Source organism: Panthera tigris, chromosome B1 (genome assembly GCF_018350195.1).
Source record: "Panthera tigris isolate Pti1 chromosome B1, P.tigris_Pti1_mat1.1, whole genome shotgun sequence".
Taxonomy (NCBI): Eukaryota; Metazoa; Chordata; class Mammalia; order Carnivora; family Felidae; genus Panthera; species Panthera tigris.
This window is the reverse complement of record NC_056663.1, coordinates 169009858-169033659: the sequence shown is the minus strand read 5'-3', so window position 1 is coordinate 169033659 and position 23802 is coordinate 169009858. Positions and strand designations below refer to the sequence as shown.

General features: G+C 38.0%; 1 protein-coding gene across 1 annotated transcript in view; it reads left to right on the top strand.

Annotated features, from left to right (window-relative positions):
• SLC30A9 (solute carrier family 30 member 9) overlaps window positions 1–2270 on the top strand; it is an 85754-nt gene extending 83484 nt beyond the window's left edge. Inside the window, exon 18 of the mRNA XM_042984618.1 lies at window positions 846–2270. Within this exon, the coding sequence (XP_042840552.1) occupies window positions 846–890 (45 nt within the window). The 3' untranslated portion in view covers window positions 891–2270. The remainder of the gene's footprint in view (window positions 1–845) is intronic.
• The last annotated feature ends 21532 nt before the right edge of the window (window positions 2271–23802 follow it).

Here is a 23802-nt window from a genome sequence, read left to right as displayed (position 1 = left end):
TTTAGATACTCTCAGTGAAGTCTTAATACTCTCAGTGAAGTCTTAATCTCATGAGTTAAAGTAATAGATCTGGCGGTTTTGTTCCCTGAGTTAGCGTTTCAGTGCATTCATTGTAATAGTTAGGAGCTTGAGGTCCAGAATGTATCCTGGCTTCGTCACTTAGTAGCTCATAACATAGGTAGGTTAGTTAATTTCTTCAAACTTCAATTTTCCCATATATAAAATGGAAATAATTGAGTTATGAGGATTTTAAAACACACATGCACGTGAAGCCCCTTACTTAGCATGGTACTTGACATAAGGGTGACTGCTTATTAAATGTTAACTGCTATTTTTATTAGCCGCAATGCTTTCACTTGTAGATGGTTACTGATACACTGGTCTTGCTGGCTAAACTGAGTCCCTCAAGGTCAAGAACAGACTTACTAATAATCATAGTTCCAGCTCCACTATTTAGCACAGTGTCTGCCACAAGACTATATGGGGTGTTGCTAAAATATATAAAATAAGTGAATGTCAGTTTATTTCTTCGGATTGTTACTGTTTTACAGTGATTTTCTTTTCACCACAAACGAGTGTATTTACAGTGCTTTGCAATGCTTGGCACATACTAGGTTCTTCATCCATTAATGTATTAACGAACATTTGGACAAACTCAGGGAGATGGGGCTACTTACCATATTGTTTATAGTGTGTAGTATTCATCTATTGATTTTTATCTTGCTAATATGCTACACTGTAGTCGTTTGACCAAATGTTGTCAGTGGCTTTAGTGATCTAACGGAATAAAAGGAAACAAAATTCAGTTTTGCTATGAATAATGTGGTGGTGATTTTTCCTTCCAGAAACGAAATCCTGAAGTTCGACATGTAGATTTGGAGATATTATAGATTTTATTGAATGAATCTCTTTGGAGGAAAGCCTTGGAAACAAGTCCGCGAGCCTGCTCTCCTGTACTGAAGGCGTCAGGGCCATTCAGAAGCTGTTTTTTTGAAGATGGAGGAAGTATTTAATGTGAAGGGCAGTTCAGCATCTACAGAATGACTACTTCATCCTTGTAAGGGACCTATTACAAGTTGAATCAATTTGGAAATCATGTTTTTATGTTTCAATAGAGAACATTTTAGTTACTTAAATTGTTCATAATTTTTCATTTTACTCTGTCAGGGTATATTGTATCTTGCGATCATGTTTCCTTTCTTCACATTTGTAAAAATAAGCATCATCCATAGGATTATGAGTTTTAATTTTGTTACCTTTGAAGATGTCACTCCATCAGAACCTGCCAATCTTGAACGTTCTGGTTAAATTTAGTTTTTAAATAGTCACTCTGTTTTTTCCTTACAGAATGTGGAAATTATTTCTACATGATTCTGCCCTGAGCATTAAGAGGAACACTCTCCTATCCTAGTTATCCATAAATGTTCATTCCAGAAACGGCTTAGTTACTGAATCGAAGGAGGACATTTCAGTCCACCTTTTAGGTTGTAGTAGTTGCCATTTTGTAAATTTCTTATCTCTCCTTTACTTTTTTCTTTATTTAGTTTAATTTTTCCAGTGTAGGAGATACAGAATAACCCGGGATGTTTCCATAGGCCAGTTTGATGGCTGGGGTTTTTTTTTGTTTTTTAACTGGCTTCAGTGCCATAATGTGTATTTACTAGGCGGTAATGCATTTATAAGCATTTTAAAATTCTGTAAAATGGACTAGAAATATTTATAATTTTACAGACGGGACAGCATTTTATTTTTAATTTATTTTAAAAGGCACTACTCATGTAAATCTGAACTGTGAGATATTTCTTGCTTTAAGAGAAAGAGAAGTAAATCTCTTATGCGGAAACTTGTGGCCATGATTTTGTATAATATCATAGTCAATAGTGTGTCTGTAACATGAGTTTCTTACAGTTATAAATGGGCATTTATCATAATATATGGTTAAAACATTATGTAAGTAAGTAGCTTTCTAGTGATAAGGTACCAAGGTGAAAAAACATACAATTCAGTAATGAAAAATTTAGTGCAAAACTACAGCTGTGTCTCCATTCATCAAAATAACTCATGCACTTTAAGTTGTTCAGGGTGGTAGTGAGCATTGTCCATGCAAGAGTTGTAGCTGGGTGATTCTTTGCTGGATAAGTGGGTGGTTGATGTAAGAACCTAACTACTTGTATGAGGTCAGTGGCTAAAAACTTAACTTAGATGGAAGTTTATGAATCACAGCAGATTGTAATGCTGGAAACAAAAAATAAACATTTGATTAAAGGGTTTGTAATGGTAATTTTTTGATCCAAAAGTGTCATGTATTAGAAAATCATGAAAATTTATGTTGGTGTACATTTTTTTTACCTTTGCAGAGCATTTTGCGTATTGTACATTTTAAGTGAAATAACATTCCAGTTTTATTTTTGAAGATATAAAATTGTTATACACACACACACAAAATTTGATTCTGGTTCTTATGGTCGCAAATTCTTCACTTTTTTTTTTTTAACTGTGTTTTACTCCTTATACTTCACTCTATACAGTTTATATCTTCTCTCCCCTTCCCACTTGCCATTTGTTAGTCCCATGTCACTGCCATATGGGAAGGTACGTGATTATATCCAATTACCTCCTAGGAAAATTACTCTGAAAAATTCCACATAGCAAAAATAGGAATAATGAATTCATTTAGGAAAGAATGTCAAAGTTGGGATACAGAAGTTATTCCAAATGGTAGGTTTTTTAAGGATTCCCTAAAAGAAGCCAATGCCGGATATTTCCTTGAGTTTTCTAATCTGATTTTGACTGAGATCATACCTATTCTTAAATAATAATTGAAGGCTTCTGTTTCTGTCATTTCTTTCCAGCTCTGTTCTGCACTGATCTTGTAAAGTTTGTTTAACAAAATTTGACATAAAGAAGTACAGCATTATCTATGAATTTGAGTATTTCTATGGAATCAGGAAATGTATGCTATCACTGCTTTTTTTTTTTTTTTTCCTTTTAAACTAGAGTCAAATTTGAATTTTAAAACCAGGGAATTTGGACCTTTTTCTTTTTCTTTTCTTTTTTTTTTTGAAAGAGAGTGCATGAAAGAGAGTGGGGAAGGGCAGAGAGATAGGGAGACTGAGGATCTGAAGTGGGCTCTGTGCTGACAGCAGTGAGCCCAGTGTGGGGCTCAAACTCACAAACTGTGAGCTCATAACCTAAGCCAAAGTCAGACACTTAACTGAGCCAGCTAGGAGCCCCTGGGCCTTTAAAAATAAGAGAAGGGGCACCTGGGTGGCTCAGTCGGTTAAGCATGGACTCTTGACCTCGGCTCAGGTCATATCTCCTGGTTCCTGAGCTTGACCCCCTCAGGCTCTGCGTGATGGTGCAGAGCCTGCTTGAGATTCTGTCTCCCTCTCCCCCTGCCCCTCCCCCACTTGCTCTGTATCTCCTCTCAAAATAAATAAAAACAAACTTATAAATAGGGGCGCCTGGGTGGCTCAGTCAGTTAAGCGTCTGACTTCAGGTCATGATCTCGCGGTGTCTGAGTTCGAGCCCTGCATCAGGCTCTGTGCTGACAGCTCAGAGCCTGGAGCCTGCTTCGGTTTCTGTGTCTCCTACTCTCTCTGCCCCTCCCCTGTTCGTGCTCTGTTTCTCTTCCTCTCATAAATAAATTAAATAAATAAATAGAATATCAAGTTCAGGTTTCTTGTTTCTGTGTTTTCCAAATTAATACTTTTGAGTCCTGACCTGATGCATACCATTTGAATATTTAAGCATGTAAATCTCAGTGTATTCAAGGGAAATAGCTTCTGTGGTAGAATAATTGCGAAAGTAACGTTGGACAGTGAAGAGGGCAGTCATGGACCTGGGACTCCTACTTGTATTAAGCTGCATTTAGGAACTCAAAGGTGAAGATTGCTTGTTTTCAGCTCCGGCTGAGAGTGGATCTCTAATCACCTGTAAATAGCAGGCACCAAACTAGGTAAGGTGGCACATTTTTTAGACCAGGGCAGTGGGAGCATGAGGGATGGAAACTTATTTTTAAGTGGCCATCTTGGTGGCCAATAATAATACCTAATTCCAAGGACGGAGATTTCTGAACATGTACTGAAGAAACTGAGATAGGATTAGATTGGAAATTTTTCAAATTTTTTTCAAAAACAAAGTTAATCTCTGCCATACATCTTCCTACTCACACACCAAGTAACCCAGAATAACAAAATGGCGTAAGACTTGAATTTCGGGTATATGAATTTTAGTGTTACCTTAATTATCCCATAATTTGAAAAAAGCTTTTTGCTAAAATTGTACCATCTAAAGGAAATGACTTAAGTTTTAAATCTGATGACTTTTTGAGGTAGAATGCTGGGAACTACAGAAAATTACACAGGCATTTAGAATTTATACTGTCTTTCTTAGATTGCATTTGTCAGGCTTTGGCATCTCTTCTAAATGTGATGACCCCTAATTTGCCAAACTGTCAGAAGTCAGTGAAGCAAAGAATTGAAGGTAAAATGTTGATTCAAAGATTGTCTCCCCTAAATCCCTCATCCCTGTGTCTGAAATGGAAATTTGGAAGGCATTTATATGGAAGATGGTTCTGGCAGCCTTTATATTTGCACTAAGTTTACTAGCATCCCTAGACTTGGTTTTATGGAAAAGAAAATTTTTGTTTCTATTGTATTTCATCTGTCTGATTTTGCTGGCAGATTAAGATGGTCCTGGTCCCTCAGGATGCTTTTTCCTTAACAAATGTCACATGGCAAGTAAGAGCAGTTCACTTACTAGTTTGGGATTTTTTTCTCCTGATAAATAAATGTTTTTGTCAACATAAATCCTTTTTTACCTCATGTAGTAAGAACTAAATTGTAAAGTGTAGAATGATATATTTTACCTTAAAAATGCCTGCATATTGGTGCCTGGGTGGCTCTCTCTCTCAAAAATAAATTTTTTAAATGCCTGCATTTTTGAACAATTTATTAATCATTGAGTATGCTTGTTAGTTTGTAAATTTCCTGGTTTTACAAAACTAAAGTGTAACAACTCTTAAATCATTTTATAATCATTTTTCAGCATAAAAAAAACTTAGTTTTATAAGTTTATTTATTTAGAAAGAGAGGGTGCATAAGTGGGGGAAGAGCAGAAAAAGAGGGGGGCTGGGGAGAGAGAATCCCAAGCAGGCTCTGCACTTGTGCAGAGACTGATGCGGGATTCAAACTCACAAACCGTGAGATCATAACCTGAGCTGAAGTCAGATGCTTAACCAACGGAACCCCCCCAGGCGCCTCGAAGAGAACTGCTGTTACTATACTGTTAGGATATTATGTGTTTGATAAAGCACAAACCCAAAAAGTTCTATCCCTTATTGGTACATAGTATCATTCCATTTTGACAAAACTAGATTATGTAAACATGTTAACTAGGTTCTTTCTTTTGAGAAGTGTCTATATAACATATTTAGAGGAAAAAATACAAAACACAAAAACACCAAAAGCTGCAGCCTAGAGCCAGCCCGCACTGGGGTCCATGTTGAATTCTATGCTAATCCTAATATAGGAATTGGGACTATTTTCTTTTTCACAAGAAACTAAACCAAAGTAATACTGAAAGTAATGTATTTTGAAGGGCATATGTCCCTCCCCAAAATCAAAATTTATTAAAAATAGAAACACAATAATTCAGAATTTGCATAGCAAAATGAAGAATTGTATCTGTATCTTTAAGGGCTTGTAGAGGCTTTAAAATAGACTTAAAACATGTCTGTTGGTATTATGATAACTATCAAAGGATACTTTGAGTTCTTTAATATCAGGTACCATTATACATGTACTAAGCCATCTAATCACTACAAAGAGCCAGTGAAGTAGAGATGCAGATGAGGAAACTGAGATCCAGTTAGATCTGTAATGTCTGAGGGTATGCAGCTGGTAAAGGTCAGAGGTCGAATTTGAACTCAAAATTTGGCTCTTTACAAGTCACTGGTGAGCAGATGAGCCCAAGAGGAGTAGCACTGTATAGAAAGCAGAAGCAAAACAATCATTTTATTATAAAATAAGCCAATGAGGTAATAGGAGTCAGAACAAGCCACATCTAATTTGGACTGCTTGGAACAGGGGGATCAGTGAGGTGGGGTTGGGGTGGAACATTGACATTTTACAGAAGCTGAAGAATTGGCTGTCACTGCTGAGATTACTTACTTATTTTTTTATTTAACGTTTATTTATTATTGAGAGACAGAGCATGAGCATGGGAGGGGCAGAAAGAGGAGACAGAATCCGAAGCAGGCTCCAGGCTCTGACCTGTCAGCACAGAGCTGACACGGGGCTTGAACTCACAAACCACAAGATCATGGAGCCAAAGTTGGACGCCTAACCGACTGAGCCACCCAGGCGCCCCTTTATTTTATTTCTTAGAGGGGCATCTGGATGTCTTGGTTGGTTAGGCGTCCGACTTCGGCTCAGGTCATGATCTCACTGTCTGTGGGTTCGAGCCCCACGTAGGTCTCTGTGCTGACAGCTCGGAGCCTGGAGCCTGTTTCTGTGTGTCCCTCTCTCTCTGCCTCTCTCTCTCTCTCTCTCTCTCTCTCTCTCTCAAAAATATTTAAAAAATTAATTTTATTTTTTAGAGACAGTGCACATGGGAGAGGAGGGGGGAAAGGGACAGAGGGAGAGGGAGAGAGAGAGAGACAATCTTAAGCCCCTTAAGGGGATATATTTTCAAATATTACTTATAGGCCATCTTAGAGACCTACCCAGAAGGTAATAATACTTAGTTCAACTGTCAGTCATCGATTGGAACCATACAGGAAAGATATTTAGGGAAAGGTATGTAGATTAGCATTAATCAAAAATTTAAAAAATACCCTAAAATTGTATTTGAATAGATAAACCATTTATATGATACAAAATTTAAGAAGGTTCAGGGGCGCCTGGGTGGCTCAATCAGTTAAGTGTCCAACTCTTGATTTCAAGTCATGATCTCACGGTTTGTGAGATGGAGCCCTGCATGGGCTCTGCACTGCTTGGGATTCTCTCCCTGTCTGTACCCCTCGCCCACTCACATGCCTGTGCGCTCTCTCTCTTTCTCTCTTAAACTTTAAAAGTGTTTAAAATTAAGGATGTTCAAACATATACAGGGAACATTCTCGCTTCCAACTGTGACCCCTACTTACCCATTTTCCTTTCCCAGAGGCAACTAATACTACAAACTTATGATGTATTCTTACAGATATTTGGTGTGTATATGGACACAAACATACATATATACATACAAGTTTATAGCATATATTTCCTCTGTTCTACACAGATGGGAGAATACTCCTACATTAAGGAATCTTCTTATAATTTAAAAAGTACACAGCCAATTTCCAGAGTTTTGTGTTCACTAAAAATTACATCAAGAGGATATAACAGTATAGTGCTGTGCTTTACCATATGGTAGCCACTTGTGACATGGGGCTATTTACACGTAAGTTAATTAAATTGAAAACTCAGTTCCTCAGTTGCATTAGCCACCTTTTCGTGTGCTCAGTAGCTAACATGTGGCTAGTGGCTATCATGTAATACAGTGTAGATATAAAACATTTCCATTTCACAGTTCTTTTTGGACAGTGCTAACATAAAGTAATTCTAATTTCTTTAATATTTTAAAGTATCTTTGTAGTGTACAACAAAATAAGATCTTCCTCAACTTGTGATGATTTATGTCCCAGTAAACCCATTGTGAGTTGAAAATACATAAGTTGAAAACACATGTACTATACCTAACCTACCGAACATCACAGCTTAGCCTAATCTACCTTTAACATGCTCAGAACACTTACATTATCCTACGGTTGGGCAAAATCATTTAATACAAAGACGATTTATAACAAGTGTTGAATGTCCCATGTATGTTATCGACTGCTGTACCGAGAGTGAAAAACAGAATGGTTTTATCAGGTACAGAGTGGTTTAAGTATATTCGTTTACTTTTGTGTTTGCATCTAATAGGAGCTGCTGCTCACTGCTACTGCCTAAGCAGTACAAGAGTGTTGCCTACCACAGATCGCTAGCTTGGAGAAAATACCAAAATTCAAATTTTGAAGTATGGTTTCTACTGAATGTGTATTTCTTTTGCACCATCGTAAAGTCCAAACATTGTAAGTTGAACCGTCATAAGTCAGGGAGCATCTATGGTGCCTGGTTTTTGTTGTTGGAGGAGAGGGAAAGAAATTCTAGCTTAGTTCTTAAAAAAATGCATTCGTGTATAATTAGGTCTTGAGCTATAACTTGAGGCTATAACTAGTTAGTGTTACCTTGAATATGTAAATTTCTCATTTTAAAAATAATTTGAACTGGACTTCATCTCTCAAATCTACAATCAACATTCTGAACATTAGAGAACAAGTCAACCCTTAAAAATGTTCTTGAGTCATCAAAAAGTCTTACCCAGGTTGATAAAAATTATGTGATTCTGAGGATTAATTTTAGTTTAACATGGTGGCCATGCAAATGGCTAAATTGGTATGAAACTTGCATCATCTAAAGGCCTTAGAGAAGAGAACTTAGAATCAAAATTCCCAATTTCTTCACCTTGCCTTCAGAAAGTCTCTTGTAATATTTTCAGTAAGTGGCACCTTCATTTTTTCAGTTGGCTCAAATCTTGACTTCAAGCCTGGTTCCTCTGCATTTCTCATACAATGGACAATTCAATACCTTAGCAAGATCCTCTGACTCTACTTTCAAAATATATTTAGAATCCATTCAACTCAACTATTATTTTAATGTCAGCCATCATTATATCAATTGCTTTTCCAAAGTAGCTTCTTAACTGGTTTCCCCCATAATCCTAGTCCACAGTCTATTTCAACACAGTAGCTTGTGATTTTTTTGAAAATATATCCAATCGTGTAATTTCTCAAAGCCTTCCTAATAGCTTCCCATCTCATATAGAGTAACAGACAAAATCTGACAAGGCTTACAAATTCTCCATGATGCATTTCTGCACTATCTCTCTGACCCCATTTTCTACTATTCTCTCCGTCACTGTTCCAGCCAGACTGGCCTTTCTGCTTTTCATACATCCTAAGGATGCTCTCTGGGCCTTTGCACTGCCTGAAATACTCTTCCCACCACATACCCACACAGCATGCTTCTTTCTTCAAATATGTGCTTAAATGCCACCTTCTCAAATGAGGCCTTTTCTCACTGCCCTATATAATAAAATAGGGCAAATCCTCTCTCCATTTTTGCCTCCAGTTTCCTAATTTTTCTCCGATTTTTTTTTAAGTTTATTTGTTTAGTTTCAGAGAGACAGAGACAGTGTGAGCAGGAGAGGGGCAGGGAGGGCGAAAGAGAGAGAGAATCCCAAGAAGGCTCTGCACTGCCAGCACAGAGCTCTGTGTGGGGCTTGAACTCATGAAACGTGGGATCGTGACCTGAGCCGAAATCAGGAGTCAGACGCTTAACCAACTGAGCCACTCAAGTGCCCCAACCCCGATTTGGTTTTGACCAAAGTATTTGTTCCCTGGCGTACTATAAGTTATCCCTGTTTATTTTCTTGTGTATCTCCACTAGAATGTAACATGCATTAGAGCTGTATCTCCAGGTATAGAATGAGATCTGACACATAGCAGACATTCAGATGGTTTTGTGTATGATGCTGGTCTGTAGAAGTATAAAGGTAAAAAAGACATAAACTTGGTCTTCTGGCTCACGGTCTAGTTACACTGACAAGCAGCCCTTACAAATGATTGTAATACAGTGTCATAATGTGTCTGTCAAACATCATTTAAGTGGATTGATACTAATCTTCATCAAAACTACGTTTGTAAGGTAGGCACGCTGATACGCTGCTGAGGGGAGTGTGAACTGGGACCACCTGTTTGTAGGACCAAGAGTCTGGAAAATGTTCGTACGTTCTGACCTTGTCATTCCACTTCTAGAAATACAATCTAAGGAAATGCAGTTGCTTTCATACAAAAATTGTTTCATTTAGGAAAATGGTTCAAATATTGCATATTTATAAGGTAGAATATAATGCAATCTTTGGGAGCATTTTTTGCAGAACATTTAATAATATGGCAAAATGCTTACTATAGAGAAAAACGTAAGGACACACGCACCTAGCACTTCCAAGTTGTTACAGCTAAGGTTTGGGATGGGGTGGGAGTTCTTTACTTTTTATTGTGCACACTAAAAATATTTTTATGAGCAAGTATTTTGTAAATTTTAGGAAGTGCTAAGGACTCATTTTTTAGTGAAAAAATAACAACAGGATACATGACTATATTTAGGACAGTTCCAATTTTGGGTACATAGAAAAAGGACTGAAAGGAAATACACTAAATACTAACAGTGTTCACACATAGGTGATTTTTCCTTTTCTGTTTTTGTCATTTACAGATTTCCTACAAGGAGCCTGTCTTTTATAATAAAAAGATAATTTAAAAGCACAATTCTTTAATCTTCTTGAGATAACGGATGTTCAAGTCTCTCATATATATAATAGAAAAAGAATGAAATCTTGCCCTTTGCAACCACATGGATGGACCTAGAGGGTATTATGATAAGTGAAATAAATCAGAGAAAGACAAACACCATACGATTTCACTCATCTGTGGAATTTAAGAAACAAAACAAATTAATAAACAAGAGGCCAAAAACATACTGTTATATACAGAGAACAAACTGGTGGTTGCCAGAGGGGAGGTTGGTGGGGGGAGGGGTGAAATCTGTGAAAAGGATTAAGGGTACACTTATCTTGATGAGCACTGAATAATGTATAGCTAGAATGGTTGAATCATATTGTACACCTGAAACTAATAAAACACTGTATGTTTATTATACTTTAATAATAACAATTACAAAAACTAAGATGTGAGAATCCTTGAGTTAGAATTTTAATTTTAGGGGCACCTGGGTGGCTCAGTCAGTTAAGCGTCTGACTTCAGCTCAGCTCATGATCTCGTGGTTCCTGGGTTCCAGCCCCGCATCGACTTCTCTGCTGTCAGCCCGGAGTCTGCCTCAGATCCTCTGCCCCCTCTCTCTCTGCCCCTCCCCTGCTCTCTCTCAAAACTAAACATTTAAACATTTAAAAAGAATTTTAATTTTAATATTTCCTTTTAAAAAGAGGTGAGAACCCACAGTTTTAAAGGGAAAAGTCTTAAGCTCATTTCTATGTTTGAACTTGGGTTTAATACCATTAGACTTCAGAAGTTTCCCACTGGGATTTCCACCTCCAGTAATAGGGGCGTATACTGTTGTAAATCAATATGGTGGTGTGCTGAACTCTCGGTTTATGTACCTGAAATACTCTCAGATCTCACTGTGGGTCACGGTGGAAACGGTGTGTTTGTCAGAGAAGACGAGGGCAGTTGTTCTGTTGGAAACCTGAAAAAGAAATGCTAAAAACTGAGTCTTCGATTACTGTATACACTCAACAAATACTTTTTTCCTTGGGGGTATAACAGTTGACCCTTGCCCAACGCAGGGATTGGGAGCACCAATCCCCACACAGTCGAAAACTCATATAATTGTATCTTTTGACTCCCCAGAACTTAACTACCAATAGCCTACTGTTGACTGGAAACCTTACTGAGAACATGAACAGTTGATTGACACAAATTTTGTATCTTATATGTATTACGTACTGTATTCTCGCAATGTAAGCTAGAGGAAAAAAAAAGCACTGAGAAAATCACAAAGAAGAGAGAATACGTTTACAGTACTGTGGTCTAAAAAAATCTGCATTTTAAGTGGACCTGCACAGTTCAAACTCCTGTTGGAGGGTCGACTGTATAATAGTTTCGAGTGTACATGATGATTTGACATTTGTATACCTTGCACAAGCCTATCACCTTACATAGTTGCCAAAGAAAGTTTTTTCCTGTGGTAACTTTTAAGAGCTGTTCTCTGAGCAACTTGCAAATATTGTCAACTGTAGTCTCCATGCTGTAATTACTTCACCATAACTTATCAATTTTATAACTGAAAGTTTGTACCTTTTGACCCCTTCACTCATTTCTCCCACCCCCCACCCCATCCCCACTGCTGGCAACCACCAATCTGTTTTCTGTATTTATGAGCTTGGCTTGTTTTGTGTGTGTGTGTGTGTGTGTGTGTGTGTGTGTTTCAACAAATATTTTTTGGGTGCCCTGTGTCAGTAGGCACCGTACTACCTCATAACTACCCAGGTCGTGGGGATAGGAAAGCCTCCTTGAGGCAGTCAGTGCCCTTTAAGGCCAGGCACCGAAAGAGCCCACTGCAGAATGTTCTAGGTAAGAGGGCTAGAATGGGTACAAAAACATGGCTGTTGTCTTCAGTTGATAGCTGTGTCTAATTAGGCTAACACATCTTACTCAAATAGTAACAGAATGCATTTTCATTCCTGAGAACCCTTTTCTCGAATGCTAGTGTGGATGGTCTCCAGCCTTCAATGTTGAGTGAATTCTACTTGGCTACATTTCTGCTGGATCTGGAGAATCGTAATAAGTAAGAGTCTCATGCCTGTTTTGAAATGGTATGTGTCGTGTCTCTGGTGGTTCAGTATATTTAACTTGCTTCCTCGTGAGTGTAGCTTCAAGGTATTGTTTCTTGCTGGAGTTCTGAGTTGTGATTTATCTGCTCTCGGTCGAAATATTAAATAAATCTGAGAAACCTCTAAAACCCGTTTTTATTGTACTTTTTCTTAGTGAACTCCAGATGTAACCTTAAGATGATTTAGTAAGACATGAAAGCGGGGTGGCTGTTAAACTCAGATTGAAGCAATTTAAAATTTTTACAGGAAGTTCTATCTGACGCAGAATTTCTCAGTTTATTCCAAATGGGAAAGTTGGGAACTCTAGAAGGAAAGAAATAGATGTCACAGCTGTTTTCCACCTCATTTGCTCCATGGCCTCCTATTCTGCAAGGTTTCTCCTGGGGTCTCTGGGCTGTTTTCACTTCCCTGAGGCCCAGGGCCTTTCTGTGTCCCGAAGACAGGCCTGGTTTTGCAATAGGACTACCCCTCAAAGCTTAGCAGTGTTTTCAGATGAGAAGGATTCAATTTGTTTTACAAGTTACTTAATATTTTTACTTTACTGAGGTATAATTGGTATATAACATTATATTAGTTTCAGGTGTATAGGATAAGGACCTGATGTTTGTATACGTTGCAAAATGATCACCATAATGTCTACTTAATATTCATCACCTTACATACTTACAGACGAAATTTTTTTCTTGTGATGAGAACTTTTGAGATCTGATCTCTTAGCAACTTGCAAATATGCAATACAGTATTATTAACTATAGTCACTATGCTATACATTATTTCCCCATAACTTATTTCATAATTGGAAGTCTGTACCTTTCGACCTACTTCACTCATTTCTCCTACGCCTACTCCTGCCTCTGGCCATCACCAATCTGTTCCATCTATGAGCTCTTTTGTTTTCTTGTTTTGTTTTCTTTTGTTTTGTTTTCATGTTCATTTTTGAGAGAGAGAGAGCACACGCAAGGGAGGGTCAGAGAGAGTGGGGGACAGAGGATCTGAAGCGGGCTCTTCACTGAGAGCAGAGAGCCCAACACGGGGCTTGTGAGCCAACAAACCATGAGATCATGACGTGAGCTGAAGTTGGCTGCTTAACCGACTGAGCCACCCAGGCACCCCAGTTTTCTTTTGTGTTTTAAGATTCGAGATATAAGTGAAATCATAATGGTATTTGTCTTTCTCTGACTTATTTCACATCACATAATGCCCTCAAGGTCCATCCACATTGTCACAAATGGTAAGATTTCCTTCTTTTTATGGCTGAACAATATTCCATCTGTATATATATACCACATTTTCTTTATCCATTCATCCATCAGTAGACATTTAGGTTGTTATCTTCATTATAAATAATGCTTCAATGAACATGGGGATGCAGATATCTTTTTGAGTTAATATTTCTGTTTTCTTTGAACAAATACCTGGAAGTGCAATTGCTGGGTCGTAGGGAAGTTCTATTTTTAATTTTTTGAGGAACCTCCATACTGTTTTCCGTACTGGCTGCACCAGTTTGCATTCCCACTAACAGTGCACAAGAGTTCCCTTCTCTTCACATCCACCAACACTTACTATTTCTTGTCTTTTTGATAGCCATTTCTCATATAATCTTAAAATTTTTTTTTTTAATGTTTATTTTTTTTTGAGAGAGAGACAATGCAAGAGAGGAAGGGGCAGAGAGAGTGGGATACACAGAATCTGAAGTAGGCTCCAGGCTCCGAGCTGTCAGCACAGAGCCCAACTCAGGGCTAGAACCCATGAACCATGAGATCATGACCTGAGATGAAGTCAGATGCTTAACTGACTGATCCACCCAGCTGCCCCTTACATAATCTCTTCTTTTTTTTTAATTTAAATTCCTTAAAGTTAGTTAACATACTGTGTAATATTAGTTTCAGGTGTAGAATATAGTGATTCAACACTTCCATACAGCACCCGGTACTTACCACAACATACTTCTCAATTCCCATCACCTGTTTAATCCATTGCCCCTCCCTCCCCCCATCTCCCTTCTGGTAATCATCATAACAATTAAGAGTCTGTTCCTTGGTTTGCCTCTCTCTCTCTCTTCCCTTTGCTCATTTTCCCTCCTTAAATTCCACATATGAATGAAATCATGGTATTTGTCTTTCTCTGACTTAATTCGCTTAGCATAATACTCTCTAGCTCTATCCATGCCATTGCAAGTGACAAGATTTCATTCTTCTTATGGATAAATAATATTCCATTGTGTGTGTGTGTGTATACACATACATACCACATCTTCTTTATCCATTCATCATTCAATGTATACTTGGGCTGCACCAGTTCGCATTCCCACGGTGCATGAGGGTTCCCCTTTCTCCACATCCTTGCCAACATCTGTTGTTTCCTGTGTTGATTTTAGCCATTCTGACAAGTGAGGTATCTCATTGTAGTTTTGATTTGCATCTCCCAGATGATAAATGATGATGAGCGCCTTTTCATGTGCCTGTTGGCCTTCTCTGTACGTCTTTTTTAGGAAAAATGTCTATTCATGTCTTCTTTTTTAATTGGATTATAATAGCCATTCTAACAGGTGTGAGGTGGCATCTCGTGATTCTGATTCCATTTCCCCAATGAGGAGTGATGTTGAGCACCTTTTTATGTCCCTGTTGGCAATTTATATGTCTTCTTTGGAAAAATGTCTGTTCAGATCCCCTGTTCATTTTTAACTGTGGGTGGTTTTTTGTTTTTTGTTTTTGCTATTTTTATGACTTCTTCATATATTTTGGATATTAGCCCCTTAGATATGTGATTTGCAAATATTTTCTTCTATTCAGTAGGTTGCCTTTTCATTTCGTTGATGGTTTCCGCTGATGTGCAGAAGGTTTGTCATCTCGCTTGTTCATTTTTGCTTTGGTGCCTCTGCTTTTGGAGTTTGATCCAAAAACTTATCACCACATTTGAAGTCAAGGAGCTTAGTACTCATGTTTTCTTCTAGGAGTTTTATGGTTTAGTTAATTTTTTGATATTCATCTCTGGCTAACTGAATTTGGCTGAAGTTCTCTTGAAGATTTACATTCCTAAAACTTAACTGTAGAATTAACTTTCTCCTTAATAAAGATAGTCATCACTGACTATTCCATCCGATAAACATTTCCTTATCTTCATTAGTGTTTCACTGGCATTATAACTTATGTTGTCCCTTCACAGGGTCAGCTGGAGCTGTTTCTTAAATTTTAGCCTGCATACAAATCACCTGGAAATCTTGTTAATGCAGATTTTCTAATTCAGGAGGTTTGGAGTGGGGCTGAGATTCTCTGTTCCTAGGGAGCTTATAGGTAATTACAGTAAAACCTTAGACTGCGAGTAACTTATTCTGCGAGTGTTCCACAAGATAAGCAAACATTTCTAATAAATTTTAACTTGATAAATGAGCGATGTGTTGCAGTATGAGTAGTATGTGATACCGAATGTTACATGATCACAACTGAGCCAATGGTCCTTGAAATTTGCTTTGATATACGAATGCTTTGGATTACTAGAATGTTTCCAGAATGAATTATGCTCACAAACCAAGGTTTTACTGTAATTCTAAAGGTGCTGGCTCGTGGACCACACTTTGACTATCAAGGACTAAGATTATTTTCCAATATTTGGATATGCAGCCTACTGGCACAGGAATATCTGATCTTTTATAATAGATGTATCTCCAGAGAAATAAATACAGGTAGTTATTGTGGTTGTAAAATTGAAATGATTTTTAAAGAAAAATCATTATGAATTCTCTTATAAAGGAATGCATTTCCTACCTAGTTGATTTCTTGGAGTAAATCTGGAATTGTATCCAAAGTATGGCCATTGGAAGGTGGGTGGAGAGACGGGCTAAGTGGGTGATGGGCATTAAGGAGGGCACTTGTGATGAGCACTGGGTGTTAAATGTAAGTGATGAATCACTAAATTCTACTCCTGAAACAAATATAACGCTATATATTAATTAACTAGAATTTAAAAATATTAAACAAATAAAAAAACAAAGTATGATCATAAAATAATGTCAATAGTAGTTTAAATAAATATTAAAGATCAACTAAGTGTTCCTTGAAAAAAATTCCTTGTGAGGCTATATTATTATTCTAACAATGCTGCCATCTTTAGGACATGTTTGCAACACTTGGCTTGGAGTTAACTAGAGAATTTGTGACCCATTTTTAAAAATAGGCTTGATGAGGGGCGCCTGGGTGGCGCAGTCGGTTAAGCGTCCGACTTCAGCCAGGTCACGATCTCGCGGTCCGTGAGTTCGAGCCCCGCGTCAGGCTCTGGGCTGATGGCTCGGAGCCTGGAGCCTGTTTCCGATTCTGTGTCTCCCTCTCTCTCTGCCCCTCCCCCGTTCATGCTCTGTCTCTCTCTGTCCCAAAAATAAATAAAAAACGTTGAAAAAAAAAAAAATTTAAAAAATTTAAAAAATAGGCTTGATGAAATGATGGATATCTTCACCTTTTGAGGATAACTTTGATTATTTTGGAAGCAGTCAAAACTAGTTGGATACAAGACTGGTGAATATATGGGTATATATATGGGTGGATGGATAAGCTGGTTATTATTTTCCGTTAAGAGCAAGGAACACTATTTGGGTTAAAAATTTTGTTGTGTTTGTGGCTTATCAGTTCATTTTGAGTGGGAGGCCCTGTGTTATGAACATTGTTAATATAAGTTTGTGTCCTTTCAAGATAATAATTTGGAAAATAATCCTCACCTGAAGATATAAATTCTGGTTTGTTGGTTCCAGAAGTCAGTCGTGTTATTTTACCATCTTGACTCACTCTACATATTCTTCCGCAAACTAACAGGCACTATACTTGAGGTCATCGAGCTGATGTTTTGGAGGTATATTACGGTTCAGATTCTGACTCTGCTACTCACTGTGTGGCCTCAGGCAAGTTGCTTCACTCCCTTTGCTTCTGTTTTCTTACCTATTAAATGGTGCCAACAGCATTATCCAACTGCATAGGGATTAAATAAGATATCAGATGTAAAATGCTATATCGTTTCATGCCTGGCAAGAGTATAATTAAACTTAGCTGATATTATTACTATTATTATTGAAAATATTTCAAATAATTCATTGATTAATATAATCACTCATTGAACGCCTTCTCACTAGGCATTTTTCTGTATTATTTAATTCTTTTAATACACGTTCATTTCTCTCCCCGAAGCATTAACTGCTATGGAAATTCTCTTCTGCTGAAAACGACTAGAAAACCAGACACAATATGTGGGGCAAGCACTGTTTGAAGACACGGGACAGGAGGCCGAGCAGGATTCCTTAGAAAAGAGAAAGAAAGACATGGTCTTGACTACTGCCCCAGCTTACTGCCTCAGGCACTTTCTAGGCTGCAGCGCAGAAATGGATAGGCCAAACAGAGCCTGAAGATCTTGGGGAGTTGAGATAAAACTGGAGTTCAAAGAAGAGAGAGTCTGTCATGCATATTATAATAGAGGATAGAGGTACAGAGAGAAAGCTAGGCACATCTGTAATGAGATTCTTTCAAGTCTTTGGTTTAGTAATTACCTCTGCATGCATGTGGTAAAACTCCTCAAAACAAGGGAAACAATAATTGGAAATCAGTAGACCTACAATTCCCAGGGTTCGCACAAAGCTAGAATAGTTCATTCTTCTGTCAGTCAGGAGGGAGAAACCTTATCATATACAGGATATTTCACAGAGGCCTTGGAAGGGTCACATGTTTATCAGGTTAAATTAACCCTAGAGTAAAGGCTTCTCTGGACCTACCCTAGCAAAGCCCAAAAAAGCCTCAGAAGAATCAAACTGATCTGCAAATAACTGAATTGCATGCTAGAACAGAATTCAACACTTTATAAAAGAATACAAGATCCAGCAGTAAACATAAAATTCACAATGGTTGGCGTCCAATCAATAATTCCTAGTAGGAGGAGATGACCCATAACTAAGGAAAAAAACCAATCAATAGAAATAGCCCTGGAAATGACAGAGATGAAGAAATTGGCAGACAAGGACCTAAGGACAATTATGTAAATACAGACTTGCTGAAGAGTATAAATGAAAACGTGAACATACGAGGGCAGATGCGAATGAATAGATATATCCAAGAAATAAACTATGTGTGTGTATGTGTATATATATTCTTCAAGAAATAAAAAAATACTGTATCTGAAAAGAAAAATACACTGGATGGAATTCATAACATTTGGCACTGCAAAAGACAAGATGAGTGAATTTGAAGTAATATGCGCTATCCCAGATACAGCACATACTGAAGAAAATAGAGTGCATGGTCCCTGTGGGACAATATCAGTCTGCTATATGTTTGTATTAGTTTGCTATGGCTGCTGTAACAAACTACCACAAACTCAGTAGCTTAAAGCAACACAAATTTATTATTTTACAGTCCTGTAGGTTAGAGGTCCAATGAGGGTCTCACTGGTGTTGACAGAGCTGCATTTCTTTTTGGAGGCTCTGGAGAAGAATCCTTTTCTTGGCCTTTCCCAGCTTCTAGTTGTTGGCTCATGGTCTCCTTCCTCCATCCCCAAACCAGCAACAGTGAGTCAGAGCCTCACATCGCACTGCTCTTTCTCTCATGCTCCCTTTTCCACTTTTAAGGACCTTTGTGATTACAGTGGGCCTGCCAAGATAAGACAGGATCATCTCCCTTTTTAAGGTCCCCTTTGCCATGTAACCTAACACATTCGCAGATGCTGGGGGCTGGGATGTAGGCCTCTTTAGGGAGCCATTATTTTGCCTTCTACAACTTGTAATTGGAGTGCCAGAAGGAGAGGAGAAAGAAGGGAGGACAGAAAATATGTTTGAAGAAATTACAGAAAAATTTTCCAAATATGATGAAAAATATAAACCCATAGGTTCAAGAAATTGAACAAACCCCAAGTAGAATAAATATAAAGAAAACCAGACCAAGGCATATCATCATCAAACTTGAAAAAACATTGGTAAAAATCTTAAAAGCAGAGGACACATATGTCCAAAGATTCTTAGATTAGAAATATAGGAAAATTCACATCAGAGGCCCCTGGGTGCTCACTTGGTTGAGTGTTGGGACTCTTGATTTCAGCTCAGTTCATGATCCCAGTGTCATGGGATTGAGCTGCACATCCGGCTACATGCTGTCACTCTCAATCTCCCTCTGCTCCTCCCCCTTGCTCAGGTGCTCTCTTTCAAAAACAAATAGGAAGAAAGAAAGAAAGAAAGAAAGAAAGAAAGAAAGAAAGAAAGAAAGAAAGAAAGAAAGAGAAAGAGAAAGAAAAGACAAGAAAAAAAAAAGGAACTTTTTTGCAAGCCAGAAGAAAACAGATGGACATCTTTAAAATGCTAACAGAAACAAAACCTCTCAATCTAGAATTCTGTAGTCGGGGAAGATCTCTTACAGAAGTGGAGGTGAAATAAAGAACTTTTCAGACACACAAAGCTGTAAGAATTCTTCAAACAGCAGGCCTCCACTACAAGAAAAGTTAAAGCAAGTCCTACAGGCAGAAGGAAAATGAAAACAGATGGAAATCTGGATAGAATGAAAAACACTGAAATAAGTGAGTAAATAGTAAAAATGTTTTCTTATTTTTAAAATGAATGGATAGTTGATGGTTTAAAGCAAAAATAAGTATATATTGTATTATAGGGCATATATATGTCAAATGTAGAACTAAGATATATCGCAGCAATAGCATAGATACTAGCAGAGAAGAAATAGTGTACTGTTAGGAGGTTCTTATACCTGCAGAGGTGTTACAGTACTTGAAGGCAGATTGTGATAAATTGAAGATATACACTCTAATCTGTAAAGCAAACTTTAAAAAAGAAAACAAAGAGGTACAGCTAATATGAGCTTACAAAAGACATTAAATGGAATCATGAAAGATACACAAAACAGGGCAGAAAAAAGGAACAAAAAACCAAGGGATGAGACAGAAAAATCAATAGAAAATGGTAGATTTAAACAGAACTGTATCAATAATCACAGTAAGTATAAAATGAACTAAACACTTGAGTTAAAGGCAGAGATTGTGTGATAAGATAAAAAAGTAAGACCCAACGCTATGATGCCTATAAGAAATCCACTGTAATTATCAAGATTCGTATACACCTATACACGTAATAGGATGGAATGAGTTATACACATTAACATCAATCAAAAGAAAGTTGGAATAGGCATATTAATATCAGACAAAGTAGATATTAGAATAAAAAGTATTACCAGTTATAATGGAGGTTATTTCATAATGATAAAGTGGTTAATTCTTCAAGAGGTCAAAATAATCCAAGCATTTATGTATCTAAAAACAGAGCTTCAAAATACATGAAGCAAAAATTGATAGAACTGAAAGGAGAAACAGATAAACCCACATAGCACCCTTCTCACAGTAATCAATAGAAGGAGGCCAAAAAGCTAGTAAGTATATAGAAGATGTGAACAACACTATCAACTAATTTGACCTATTCAACATTTATAGAACATTCCACCCTAAAACAGAAATGCACATTCTTCTTTGGAAGGGCACTTGGGATATTTACCAATAAAGATCATATGCTTGGCCATAAAACACATGTCAATAAGAATTTATATCTTACAAAATATGTTCTTTGGCCAAAATGGGATCAAATTAAAAACTCATAAAATGTAGAATTAAAATATATGACAGCAGTAGCAACAAGGACAGGAAGAGAGAAATGGAGGGGTACTGTTGTATGATCCTTACACGATTCACCAAGTGGTATGACTTTATTTTAAGGCAGAGCGTGATAAGTCGAAGATGTGTATCGTAAATCACAGAGCAACCAGTAAAACACACGCGTGCACACACCAAGAGGCACAGCTAGTGAGCCAACAGTGAAGATAAAATAGGGTAATAATCCAAACAAGGCTGTAAACAAGGAACAAAGAAGAGACAAAACATAAATAAGATGTCAGCTTTAATTCTTATTTTAACTCAAAGAGGTAGATATCATTTCACAGATAAAGGAACTAAAACTCAGGGACCTTTATATAACTCGCCCAAAGTGACACACGCAGCATGTCCTCGGGATGCCATGGCATTGTAGCATTGTGCGTGTGTATGCATTCTAGCTCCTTGCGCGTGTAATTTGGAGAACCGAACCTATGTCCTCACCGTTTGTGCATATGATTGGCATTTATATTTCTGTGTGCCTATGTAATTAAAATGCATTCTCACTTTTCAAATGACAGTGGAGTTACATAGGATTATTGCTTGAGTGTTTTCCTATCTGTCTTCACTCTCCGTCGCAGGTCGGGATATGCCAGCGTCTCTATAACTGAGGGAGTGGGACGAGATGGCATAAGCAGCCTACACTGCTGTGCAGCATGAACTCACTGACTGCAACTAGGACAACTTAAATTATTTCCCATAAATCTCTTCAAATCCTGACAAGCTTTTTGCTGTGTTCATCGTCTGTGTATATACATGGATAGGAGTACAGTACACTGACATGTTAAAAAATATCTTGGAACTCCATGCAATATGTCAGCTACTGCGCTAGGCAGAAAATATGAAAAGGTGAAAAAATTAATTATGTCCCCTGACATAAAGCTAAAAGTGTCACGAGGTGTACAGACTGAACAAGGAATCACACAAATACCTAATGATGATATTGTCGTAAGTGCTATCGAAGCAACAGAATGCCATGATAGGTGGAAAGGATCATTTGCTACCCCCCACCTCACCCTGAGTATTATTACCATGCTAATGTTACTTGTCTTTCAAATTTCCGGGATATTCCTGGGGCTATTCATTGTTATCCACAAATTCAATGGGAATAGCCATTTTTTCTTTTATCAAGCGTTTGTAAGACTTTGAAACTATCACAAAGCCACCAAGCCAGAAGTTGACAGTAGGTAATATAGTTTACTACTAAAACAGTTCTTTCAACTTGAGCATGCTTGGACCCAAGCGATTTCTTTTTCACAAGATATTTCTAGTACTAGTAGTCAAGAGACCTTGAGTAGCAAGGGCTGTCGCCTGCAATTATTTTGAGTTATTCATCCTTTCCTTTCCCCTCTGCTAAAAGAACAATAATTTTTAAGAGTAAAGATTCAACTAGGAATTTTTCATTGTAACACAGGCTTTAGCCATAGGATTTCAGAACAAAACACTTCAGGCCCTCCATTTACAAATGGGTGTGGACGACTTGGCTGTACCAGACGGATGTAACCCTAGTACGAAAGGGGCACACCCAGATCCTACCGCACTCGTGGTGAGCTGTGTCCTGGGAGAAACAGCCCGGCTCAATACCTAGGGAGCCCCCTTTCGTGTCTCGCCAAGACCAGATCTTGCAGGGATTGTTTCTGATTCTCTCCCACCACAGCCCATTGGCTGGAGCCGTGACCAGCTGCAAGCCCTAGTGTTGGTCTGAAGAGATCACGGCTCTCTTGCTCCACAGTCTGTCTTTTCCCCGGTGATAGAACCGGAGACCCAAGGGGCAGGGCCCAGGACTGAGCACTAGCACGGTGCCTAGCACATACTAAACAATAAATGCTTCAAAAAGAAAAAAAGGAAAAAGAAAAGGAAACATAAAATGGGTATTTGGCTTCCGATAGCTCGAAGGGGAGACAGAACTAAAGACAGTTTTTGTTGGTTTAGTTGTTGGGTAAGAACCAGAGCAGGAAGAGACAAGAAGCAATGATTTTAAAAAGCACTGGATCATTATCTGGTTACTGGTTTGTAAAAGTAGCTTTATTTTAGGAACAAATTTGAGTGGCCGGGTTTTAAATATTCTCCCCAAGTATTTTCATGGGTAGGCACTTAGTACCTAGGCAAGAGGAACATCTGCTCGCCGAACGGATATGACCGCACAGGGCAAAGGCACTCAAACGACTCCGTTTGCCTTTCTGATTAGAGCACAGGGGAGGTTGGGCGGGCGGAACTCGGAGGGAACGGCGTGGGCAGCGGCGTCTGCAGTGTGTGTCTGCCGCCATGTAAATGGGCACGTTTGTCCGGCTAACAGAATGGGCAGGATTGTTTCTAGCACAGAACAATTGTCCTTCAAAAATGTTTCCTTATAAATGTTTTTATTAGTATAATATAAAGTTTTTAATATTAAAGAACCCACCATATTAAAGCTTGGCAGAATTTTGAGAAGGTATATGCGTTCCGTTTCAAGGTCTTGTGGGGAGCAAAGCAGCTTTGTTTAAATAATGATGTAGCACAATGCTTTTTTAACAGTGTAATTTTCATCTTGAAAATGCCTCATCCATTTGTCTAATACCCTCTTTCTAGACTAATATTTTGGGCATTTCATTTTAACACGTTAGAGCAGTGTATTTTACGCCAAAGTCTTTCTAATGT